The following is an 11233-nucleotide window of genomic DNA, read 5'->3' as shown; positions in this document are numbered from 1 at the left end:
CCAACCTGCTCATCGTCCATTCCTCTCCCATCCTCGAGAAGATGAGCATTCGCCTGTAACAGCTTCAACATCGCGTCCTCTGCTTCCACTCTGCCTCCTCCCTTCCCCCCTCTCCGATCCTGCTGTTCATTTTCGTATCCTCTCCTCTCTCCCCATGTCATCACCTGTCTTCTATGATGCTACATCCAGGCCCCTCACCACCCATACCATCCAAGGAGTGGACCGCAGAGGGTTCGCCCTGGTGGTGCTGGCAGGAGACGCTGGGCTGGTCAAAGTCGGGGATACAGGAGACAGAGCAGAACAACTGGTTCGGCATCGTTGCGCGCAGACAAAATTGAGTAGGGATGATATAGGCAAAGATCCTCCAGGGCCAGGGGAAGAACGAGACCTGTACAAGGAGAGAAGAGAAGAGAAGAGAAGAGAAGAGAAGAGAAGAGAAGAGAAGAGAGGAGAGGAGAGGAGAGGAGAGAAAGAGGAGAGACGAGAGAGGAGGGGGTGAGGAGATGGAGATTGCAGGGGAATGGAAAGGAGACAGGCGAGGGAGAGAAGACAAGACGTAGAGGATAGAGGGAGGCAGAGAAAGTGATGGAGGGAGGAAACAAGTCAGATGAAACTTGAAGATGGAGTTGGAGCTGCAGACCGGGAGAAAGAAGGTGGAGTACAGGTTGAGGAGACCAAGGGAGAAGCCCGAGGCCAGGAAGGCAGTCCTAGTGCTGGGAAGCAGCACGGAGATCATCTGCCCGAGGCTGGTGAACATGAGGAGGGAGAGAAACATCGCCTGCGAGGAGTGAGAACAGGCGGGAGGGCTCAGAAGGGAGCGACCAGGATGTGGTTGCCGAGCACGTGCGGCTGCGGCGACAGGTTGGCAAGAGGGTAGAAGACAATCATGTGGATAATGAGGATGGCGATGATCCATGGGACCTCGGCGATCGTCTCGGAGATCAGGTGCACAGCAGGTGAATACATCGAGACCGACTGCCATGATGTCAGACGATGAGGGAGAAGAGGAGGAGACGGGAAGGAGCTGAGAGCAGGGGGGGGAGAAGTGGAGGCAGGAAGGGGACGGAGCGGGAACAAGGAAGAGTAGTAGCAGTAGCAGTAGCAGTAGCAGTAGCAGTAGCAGTAGCAGTAGCAGGAGGAGTAGGAGTAGGTTAGGAGTAGGAGTAGGAGTAGGAGTAGGAGTAGGAGTAGGAGTAGGAGGAGGAGGAGAACAATCAAATCGACCTGCTCCTTGTAGAAGACCATCATCGTGTCTCCGAACACCCCGATCGAGAGGATGACCTGTCCTGCACAGAGGAAGAAGAAGCCGGCGAAGAGGCAGCCCTCGAAGGTCTGAAGAGAAGCCTCGTCCTCCACCCTGGGGAGCAGGAGATGCTTGATGTTGAGCGAGAACAGCAGCGAGACGAAGATGGCGATGATGATCCTCGTCCGGTTGTATGTCACGTTCCTCCAGTGGTACCTGAACCACCTCGTCGAGCACACGGCCAGCTGCCGCAAAGTGCTCGCACTCCTCTGCTGGAGGTCGAGCTTGTCGGAGGGTGGCAGCTCGTCGAGCCTTCGGAGATTCTCCTGCTTCAGCGCCGACCTGTTGTACTCCTCCACGAAGTCGATCGACCTCCCAGTCTCCGAGCCCGAGCTGGTCACCTGCAGGATGTAGTCCGCGGGGTTCTGTCCTGCCTCCAACTTCGGCACTCGCTCCGAGAGCTGCTCGAAGAAGCTGACAACGTTCCCCGCGCTCCTGTACGTCCTCTTGGTCCTTGTGCTCTCCTTGGTGGGGCCCAGGTCCCCGTAGAAAGCGACGCCGCCGTGATTGAGGAGGAGGAGCTCGTCAAACATGCTGAACACCTCCGAGGACGGCTGGTGGATGGTGCAGATGACGGTCTTGCCGCAGGATGCAATTCTCCTGATGGTATTCATCACTCTCCTCACAGAGCGGGAGTCCAGCCCGGACGTGGGCTCGTCGAGGAAGAGGATGGAGGGGTTGGCGATCATCTCCACGGCGATGGAGAGTCGCTTCCTCTGCTCGTTGGTCAGAGACGTCTGCTCCAGGTCGATGACTTCATCGAGGATGGGGCGGAGCTCGATCAGGTCGATCACTGCCTCCACCATCCTCTCCCTCTCCTCCTCCGACACGGAGGAGTCTAGCCGCAGGCTCGCCGAGAACAGCAGGGACTCTCTCACGGTGGCGTAAGGGAACTGCATGTTCTCTTGCTCCACGTACCCGCACAGACGGGAGAAGGATGCCATTTCGCGAGGATGCCCATTGACAAGGATGTCCCCGCTCGTCTTCCCAGTTGTCTTCCTGCCCGCCAGCACGTCAAGCAACGTTGTCTTCCCTGCTCCCGAGCTCCCCATCAGCGCCGTCACCGTGCCAGGACGAAAGATGGCATTGATGTCCCGAAGGAGAACCGGATACCTTTGCAGCATGGAGGAGGAGGAGGAGGAGGAGGAGGATGGGGGGGGTTGAGACTGTAGAGTGAATCCGAGGTTTTTGATAGCAAGAGAGCATGCCATAGTCTGGAGCTGGGGATGCCCCAGGACACTTAGCGCGTTGTCGAAGCTCCTGTTCCCCTCGCAGAACTGCGCTTCCAGCTGCATGCAGCCCTTCTCCCGGGAGAGAAGTGTCTGCAACGAGCTTCCTGCCCGCCTGCTGAACCTCTGTCTCTCAAGGCTGACTGTGTAGAGGAAGATGAAGAGAGCAAAGAGCGACCCCACGTAGATGAAGCACGCTCCTATCCAAATCTTGTCGACTGGGATGCCCGACGCTATCAGAAAGATATCTCCCCACCTTGCTGCTGGATGTATGTGGTCGTTAATGATCATGTCGTACTGCCCGCTCTTCCCCGAGGAGGAGAACTCGTTGATAGCCAGAGCGCGGAGAACGAAAGGGAAGGGAAAGATCCAGTAAATCCAACCGAGAAAGGAGGGGAAGGAGTCCTTGGTGATTAAGAAGCCAGAGTAGCAGAAGGACAGCGTGCAGATAGAGAGGACGACGGTCATGGCGATCGACCTGTTGCGGAACGCGGCAGCAACGCACTTCCATGCTGTCGTGTACATGACGATTGCGACGAAGATGCAGAGGAGGAAGACAGGGAAAGACTGCGGGTAGAACCCTATGAAGAAGTAGAAGGTGAAGGAGAAGGCGATGGCCTCAACCGCATGCAGCGGCACCTCTGTCAGAGCCTCGGTAACCCCGTAGATTGACGTGAAGAACAGGTTGCAGTTCCGGTGAATGCAGTAGATCCTCTTCTTCGCCGCAACAATCTCCACCATTGCCAGATTCCCCATCATCACCATGGTGCTCGCTATGAAGAGGACGGAGATCTTGAGGTAGTGCTGCTGCTCGTTCCAGAAGATTGTCCCTAACATGATCCCCTGGAATGACATCTGTATGCATCTTTGCTTGACGAACACAGGGTCCCTGATGAGAACATCTCTATGGCGGTAAAGATTCAACCAGAACATCTTCCACAGCGACACCAGGGGGCGAGTGTAACTACCTCTCTCGTGCTCCAGGTCGTGCTCCTCGCTAGTTTTCCTGACCTCAACAACCTCAAACAAGGGGTTGATGACCTCGGACATGTACTCGGACGAGCTCCACGCCTGGCTCAGCTCGTCGCAGGAAGTCAACCCCTCAAAGATGCTGTTCCTCTTCAGCACCTCTCGCGCATCCAGCGTGCAGAGCGAGACGAGGAAATGGGAGAATTCGAAGTATTCGGGACAAGCAAATCCCTGGGTATCGAAGTATGATGCGGCCTGGTTTGTTGGACCATGATATAACAGCCTTCCTGTGGCACTCAGAAGCAACAAGTCGTCAAACATGTTGTAGATTTCGATGCTCGGCTGGAGCAGAGATACGATCACTGTCATTCTCTTATCATAGCAGAGATCGCGCAGCCCGCTGATGATCTTCTGCGTGACTACAAGGAAAGGACTTAGAAAAGAAATTCCGCTCTAAAAAACTTACCAGCCGAATCAAGCCCTGTACTGATCTCATCCATGCAAACAACGGGATGGTCGACAATCATTTGCTCCGCGCATGTGAGGCGCTTCTTTTCTCCCCCGGAGATTCCTCTTGATTCATGATTCCCGACTCGCGTATCTTTGCATCCCACCAGATCAAACAGGGTCAACACCTTGTTCAATCTTTCTTCCACCTCCTCTTCGCTCTCGTTGTGCAACATGCTCTTGGCTGCAAACCTTAGAGTCTCAGCAACGGTCAGCACAGGATAGTGGATATCGTCTTGAGGAACATAACCAATCATCGACCTAGCAAAGTCATCTGAAAGCTCCTTGCCATTGTATAAGACCTGCCCTGTTGTCCGAAGGTTGTCATCTAGTCTCTTGGAAACTAGCCTCAGCAAAGTGCTTTTCCCCGAGTTTGGGGGACCCAAGACAAGGCAGAGCCTGCCGGGTTGAAACACTGTGCTGATGTTTTGAAGAATAAAGACCTGATTGCTCGAGTTACCAGTGCAGATTCTCGTGCGAAGGTCATTGTGAACTTCACAATCGACAGAGACATCATGAAGGGAGACAAAACAGTCTGGAGACGAAGAGACTGAGAGCGCGATGTCATTTGGGACGATCATGGAGGCCTTCGTCTTAAGATCGGGCTCGATGAATATACTTTGAGCCTGCAGAATTTCGGCAACCATCCAAGATAGTTCAAGAGCGATCGGGATGCCATGGAACTATTTTGTCGCAGTAAGACATATTGAGGGATTCCGCAGGACCCCAGTTTCACATCAAAGTTTGATGGCCAACTCAGCCTCAACCTGCAAAGAAAAGACTTCAATTATTGCTCCAATTTCATTCATTCCGTTCACCACCCAACGTCATCGCACTGCTAGATGTATTTACCTCCAGCACCTGAACCTTGTGTACGATCTCTTTCTCTTCGCACTACTGACCTAAGCTCACGCATGATACGAAACCTGTTTTTAGCAGTATACTCGATAGATTTGACCTTACACTCCCTTTAACTCGATCTTTTCCTACCTCTCTTCCATCCTTCGCTTCCCTCCCTGTCATCTGATTGCTCTTTCTCCCCTGCATTTTCATTTTCATTGAATACCTCTATCTTTTGTATTGACTGTGTCACGTTACCGAACTACACATGCTACCCCCTCATTTTAGTTCCCTTCAAGGGGTCAGGCCACCCCTCCTCGCAAGTCTTTTTATTTCCGCAGAGTCAGTTAAAACTATTTTTGTGGGGGTCAAATATGTTCTTGAGGGTGGGTCTGAAGCCTAGGGGGTAGGGGTTGTCCTTGTAGGCGCTACACGGAGCACAGGATATGATATTTAGCTTGACCATTTAAATCACCTTAAAATCAATTAGCTTACTTTTGGTCACGAGCGCCCGGGAGGCTCCGGTCAGCCGCGGTCGGATCCGATCGGATAACTCCGGGCTCCGAGCTATTTAGTTTCACTGCACTACGGTCACTGGGCGGCCCGCGGCCAGCCCTTCAACTCTTTACTCAAAGTGAAGTTAAAATCAGTACGAGGACAATCAGGAGAGTCGACTCGGAAAAGAAGAGAAGGAGAGCGGAAGAGAACGCAAGGAGAACGGACTCCCCGGAAGAGGAGGGGAGGCTTGACCCTCAGACACTGTCGCACCGTGACAGGCCAAACGGTGAGAAGAGTACTCAGTGACTCGCCCGGATGAGTCTTTACTCAAAGTTAAGTGAAAATCCAGTATCCGATCGCCGCCGGAGCCTCGGAGGACACGGCGCGAGAAGGGGTTAACTGCGGCATAGTTTACTCACAAAGTTAAGTCAAAAATCAGTACGAGCCAGTGGGCGCAGCCGCTGAGCCGCCGCGCCGCCTCGGCGGAGCCCGGCCCTCAGTATCAGTACCAAGTTTTCCAATCAGTAGCCCGTTGAAAAAAGTATGGCAAGTTGAACCAATTCCCTGTCACGTTGATAAACAGGCAAAAAAAAAGTTTCAACCCATTGTAGCAAATTAGTTCCGAGCAAGATTCAGGGGCGGCCCTTATCTCGGATGCCATGATGCATGGGCACCGTGGCAGCGGCATCTGATCCCGGGCCTGAGGATTACTGAGTACTGCCGAATGCGCCCGCCCCGACTCGAGACGCGGCAAGAAAGGCCCGGACTAACCCACTGAAGCCAGGGCCTACTGCCGGGACTCGGGACCGTCGCCGCGACTCGCCTCGCGGCCAGGCCCGCCGGGCGGGGGGTGACGGTCCGACCGGACACGGTCCGTTTGGCCTGTGCGACACTGACAGTCACTCCGTTTCACTTAACTTTGAGTAAACGGTCAAGCCTCCTCGACTCTCCTGATTGTCCTCACTACTGATTTTTAACTTAACTTTGAGTAAAGAGTCCGATCACCAGCCAAACGGTCTGGCGAGTCAGCGCTGGTACGGTCCGGGGCCTGCCGGGTCGGACCCGGCGTAAAAAACTCAGTGTCTTGTTGAGTAAAGAATCATGGTACAGGACCACGCCCGTACCGTACCGTCAGTTTTGACTGATGAGCCCCACTTGCTACCTTTTGAAAGCTCTTAGCGAGAGGGGTGGGTGGGCCCAGGTGGAGGGTTCGTTCGAGGGGTGGTGCTTCAACGGCAGCATCGGTTGGTGAAAGCCATGCTGAGGCGTGGCCGAGACAGAAAAGCGGGAGGATAGGAGAAGAGCAGGAAGTGGTAGAGATGCAGGAGGATATAGGAGAAGAGCAGGAGGATAGTAGAAGAGCAGGAGGATAGGAGAAGAGCAGGAGGATAGTAGAGGAGCAGGAGGATAGAAGAAGACTGGAACGATTCTCGGAGGTCTGCTCGAGAGCTCCCATGAACGAGACAGATGTGATATGGAGACGGTTGAGCAAACATCTGAAGCCTGAGCAAACGGACCTTGATTGCGAAGTAGATTGAATCCCTAGTGGAGCACAATTAGCTGCTGCATCTCAATCTCTGCTAATATCATCGACACTCTTCTTACTCCACCACCTCAGGTCTTCAAACTGATGTCTAGGCCTTCGTCTTCTCTTTCTCTGTTCCCTCCGGATCAAGGCATTCCTTTCCTTCCTGGCAACTCCTTCTCCGACCCCAACGTAATGACGATGTCTATTTCACATCTACTCAACACCATCATGATCCTTTCTGCAGCGTACAAACTTTCGCAAGTCACACATCTTCGATTACCGCAGTGGGACGCCCATTCAGCACGATGTTCCTATCCGCGATGATGGAGCCCCAGCGTCGCCGTCCAGACCTCCGGTTGCCAGATTGCTGAGAGTTGTACGAGTTGCTTTGTTTCCTGACATCTACATCATCAGAGCGTGGTTCCATCACAAGTTTCGAACTATCGGTCGATCTCAGCTGAAAACTCATCAGAGTTCATTCCGGCATTCGCTGGTCTTGACGGGAAGGTTTTGAGGTGCATTCTGCCTGCACAGATTGGCGTCATTGCATTGAGAGCGTCTCAGGTTCGAAGCGTTCATCACCGAACAAGTGCCAGAGAACTTGTCGGAGCCTTCAAGGGTCAGGAAATTCACGATCTTGTATCATCTTGTGGACGACTCCATCCAGGAATGACAAACCTCCATCCTGCTGTTTTCGTAATAATGTTCAAACAGATCAACGAACATAGACAGCAGAACAGCGGGTATGCTCAAGGAGTGTTCATGAAGCGACACAGAGTCCCGAAGCAAGAGTTGGGCAGCCAGGTTTCTGCCAACATTCTGCTGGCTCTGCTGACATCCTCTTCCCTGTCGTGTTGTAGGAGTTTGTTACGCTCTTCGACTTTGCGAGTACGACTGTGATCAATATATACAACAGAGAGTTTCACCTGACCTCCTGCAATCACTTCACTCAAAATTTTTTTGAGGTGATGCAGAAGATTTTTTTGCTGAATCCCTTATTTGACCTCGCAGGCAAATGGTTTGAATTTGGAGTTTGAGTCTATCATTCCAGAAGACAAATACATGTCGCAACGGGCGTTGTCTGAATCCAAGATGAATCGAGGAGCAGCTAGCCCCATGACAACTAGCTCGTACAATGAAATACTCGACAACAAATCAGAAGACACGTCAGATCTTGCAGAAGATGACCCGCAAAACCTCTGATATTTTGTTCCCCAGATATCGGGTTGAATCCTCTATTGCAACCTTGACTACAGCCCAGAAGAGAGATATGCGAGAGAAGTTCTTGAAATATGCCAACAAGGTACAGGTGTGAGGATAGTGTCATTGCAATGATAGATCAAACGAAGGTTCTACGATTCTATGCGCAATGGGATGACAGATCCAGCATGTTCGGACAGAAGTTAGAGTATATCATCAACTATTTTCTGCAGGACGACAAGATAGAGGTGTCGGACCATGGTATTCCTATTGTTCTGAAAGGTTTTATCAGGTTTTGGAAGTGAAGCAGCAAAACTCCGGAAGAGATCCGTGAGATGATTAAGATTGTTTATTGCCGATGATAACAATGGGGTGATACACAGCTTCCCAAAACTAGTGAAGAAACAGCGCGTTCCGCGTGTTTTTCGAGGCGTCCCTTCAGTGGGAAGTAAAGAAGAAGATTTCGAAGATGAGTAAGCCTCTCCTGACCGGCTGGCTTCTGTTAATTTGGTTGTAGGTATATCAGCGACAAAGACCTCATCGTAGGAAACACGATTGAGATCTTTGGGAGAGACATGTTCTTGTACGACTGTGACAGCTTCACGAGGGAATACTATTTGCATCAGTATGGAGTCGAGCAGCCAGCAAATCAGGTGGAGCCGGAAACTCACGTAGAGTTCCCCAGCATGCCACTCCCGCCCTACAACGGGTTCGGCAGCGAGCACGATTCCCTTGCATCCTACTTCAACCTGATACCCAAACCGAGGAAGTATGATCGGACCAAACAAGCTGCGCTAGACTCCATCATCTTCAGGTGATCAAGTGTGCTGAGTGATTGAGTTGACGCTCTATGATAGGTGGAAGGCCAAATTTGACATAGAGAAAATGAGCATGGTGAACCCTGACGATCACAAGCGTCGATTTGTGATCTCCTACTTCATGGGAGATGGCTCCCTCTCCATCTACGAGCCTCCCATCCAGAACTCTGGGTTTGTTGGAGGAAAGTTTCTAGAACGGCAGCGGGTGATTCGCCACAAAGCGAAGTTTGGCGACTGGATGACAGAGCAAGATCTCTTGATCGAACTGCCAGGAACAGTTTGGATCAACAATTATCCCTTCAGCTTGCTGGAGACAGACAAGTTCACTCTGCGATACATTCACAAGGGCAAGCTGGACAACATTGTCAGTATCGATCTCATCCACCAGAAGATGCGGAATAAAGTCCAAGGCATGTCCAGGGAGATCATGAATGTTTTCAGGTTGATCGACGAAGAGCAGAGCGGCGCTGTCTCTCTCGACGATTTGGTGAACGTTATCCGCAAGTTCAACTTCGAGTTGGATGAAGACGAGATAATCGCACTCATGGGCAGGTGGGATCAGCAGAAGAACGGCTTCATCTTCTACGAAGATTTCGTTCGGACAATCTTCGAGTGAGAAAGGCTCAGCCTTGTATGATTCCAGCATAGCAAACATACTGACCCATCAAATCTTTGTATATAAAATTCCAAAGATTTCACTCACTGCACTGAAGCAACAATTGCTGGCGCGCTGTACTCAAGGCCGAGCTGGAGGCCCTGGTAAGCGTGGAAGAGGAAGACACCCATGGTCGCAGATCCCAAGAAGGCGTGGGCCGTTCTTGCAGTCTTGGCGTTTCCGCCCTTGAAGAGGGTAGTAAGGGAAGCCTGAGCGGCAAGAAGCGCGAATCCGACCATGGCGGAGGTGAAGTGGGTAGACTGCATGATCGGCTTGTCCTGGACGAGAGAGAGAACGAGTCCTCCGTTTGCTCCAAGGAAGAAGATAAGACCCTGGAGTCAAGCATGCTTAGTGAAAGCACATAGCACAGTCTCGTTCGTACCATCGCTCCCATCAAAGTCGAATGGAGCTCCGAAGTGGTCTTACCGAGGTTGGGACCAACAGCAAGCTCACCAGCTGACTTGGGATTCTGGCGAATTTGCCAGCCCAAGATGGTTCCGTAGGTACCCATGCTAGCAAGGACAACTCCCATGTTGAGCTTCGAGAATTCAAGTCAGTACTAGCAGTTGAGCTTACAGATGATTATCACCGCGTGAAACCAGTGGAGCATGAAAGGAGGAAGATTCAAACCCTGCATATCGCTCATCAGCCGAAGGCAGGCGATCATCTCTCCGCTCACCTTGAACAAAGGAACGTAGAGGTTCATGTACGCGGTGACAGCATCCACGAGGCCTTGAGGATATGCCGCCAAGGTCATGGCCTGGTCAGCAATCTCTTGGACTTGCATTTTGGGCCCAACCGCATGGCGAGCGCGTGCAGGAGATCTCAGGGGGAGGGTTGTATGAGCGGCTTTGGCGAGACCAAGGGAAGGAGACAGAGGGGCGGAAGGGAGGAAGGCGCAGGCGCTGCTGGCCGCTGCGATGAGAAGAATGGCGCGCATGGTCGTCGTGTTTATGCGTGGATCTCCCAAGTCTTATATGTGGAAAAAAGAGGGTGGGGCTACCCTGTACTCGTTTACACCCCCCCTCTCGGTCCCCATTCTTTTACCTCTAAAGAACCGGTGTTCCTAAGAAATTCTTCTACCCCACCCTTTACACTGCTGCCTTCCATCGATGGAGTCCCGAGAGACCTGGAGGGACATAACGTGGAGACCTAACTAACCGTTGAACGGTGCTCCCGTACTGATTTTAACTTAACTTTGAGTAAAGCTGCTCTACACACCCTCCTCATTTCCGAGTTCTCCTCAGGAGGTATCCTCAGCGTGGACCTCTGAGCGGGTGAAAGCGGCAGTCCCGGCTCAGTGAGTGCCGCGTGTGCGTGACTGAGCGGCACTCAGGCCGGTCGGAGTGACGGCCCGGGTGCACTGACGGGTCCGGTACACGCGGCCGGGCCGGGCCGCATGTTAGTGTGCGCCACGGGGTGGGCCCGGCCGGGCGGGCCGGGCTCAGCTTTGCAAGTTGTGCCCGGCGCCGCGTGATCGGACTGAACTCAGCCGGTTCTACATTGTATCAGGAGGATGGGCGATGCGGCTGCTGATAGCAATGGCGATCATTACACTGCCTGTGCTCGATGGAGGACGAGATGTTAGCGGCGAGTCAAAGCTCCTGTCCTCTTCCGTGCCTGCATCGTTGAGGGCCTCAGCTCTCAGAGGCGGTGGAGAACGCCGAGTCCAGGATCCCGAGGTCT

At 52.7% G+C, this 11233-nt stretch overlaps 3 protein-coding genes across 3 annotated transcripts; 1 reads left to right on the top strand and 2 right to left on the bottom strand.

Annotated features, from left to right (window-relative positions):
• Nucleotides 1-160: 160 nt before the first annotated feature.
• On the bottom strand, nucleotides 161-4655 carry GUITHDRAFT_102779 (hypothetical protein; the record flags this gene model as incomplete). The annotated part of the gene is made up of 5 exons (XM_005838439.1): nucleotides 161-388; nucleotides 641-778; nucleotides 823-975; nucleotides 1225-3920; nucleotides 3968-4655. 5 exons carry the CDS (start codon nucleotides 4653-4655, stop codon nucleotides 161-163), a joined length of 3903 nt encoding a protein of 1300 aa, XP_005838496.1.
• Nucleotides 4656-6964: 2309 nt separating this feature from the next.
• GUITHDRAFT_92634 (hypothetical protein) lies at nucleotides 6965-9590 on the top strand. Its single transcript, XM_005838438.1, has 13 exons — nucleotides 6965-7063; nucleotides 7119-7229; nucleotides 7289-7389; nucleotides 7439-7541; nucleotides 7589-7678; nucleotides 7735-7839; nucleotides 7886-8040; nucleotides 8093-8177; nucleotides 8224-8322; nucleotides 8367-8404; nucleotides 8458-8547; nucleotides 8592-8888; nucleotides 8932-9590. The coding sequence occupies exons 1-13, from the start codon at nucleotides 6977-6979 to the stop codon at nucleotides 9506-9508; spliced, it is 1938 nt and encodes a 645-aa protein (XP_005838495.1). The 5' UTR covers nucleotides 6965-6976; the 3' UTR covers nucleotides 9509-9590.
• Nucleotides 9567-10496, bottom strand: GUITHDRAFT_85017 (hypothetical protein). The gene is made up of 4 exons (XM_005838437.1): nucleotides 10227-10496; nucleotides 10137-10178; nucleotides 9930-10085; nucleotides 9567-9879 (listed from the first exon to the last, which is right to left on the bottom strand). The coding sequence occupies exons 1-4, from the start codon at nucleotides 10485-10487 to the stop codon at nucleotides 9592-9594; spliced, it is 747 nt and encodes a 248-aa protein (XP_005838494.1). The 5' UTR covers nucleotides 10488-10496; the 3' UTR covers nucleotides 9567-9591.
• Nucleotides 10497-11233: the final 737 nt, after the last annotated feature.

This window comes from Guillardia theta (genome assembly GCF_000315625.1).
Source record: "Guillardia theta CCMP2712 unplaced genomic scaffold GUITHscaffold_11, whole genome shotgun sequence".
Lineage (NCBI taxonomy): Eukaryota > Cryptophyceae > Pyrenomonadales > Geminigeraceae > Guillardia > Guillardia theta.
The sequence above is the reverse complement of the archived record's forward strand: the minus strand, read 5'-3'. Positions and strand labels throughout refer to the sequence as shown.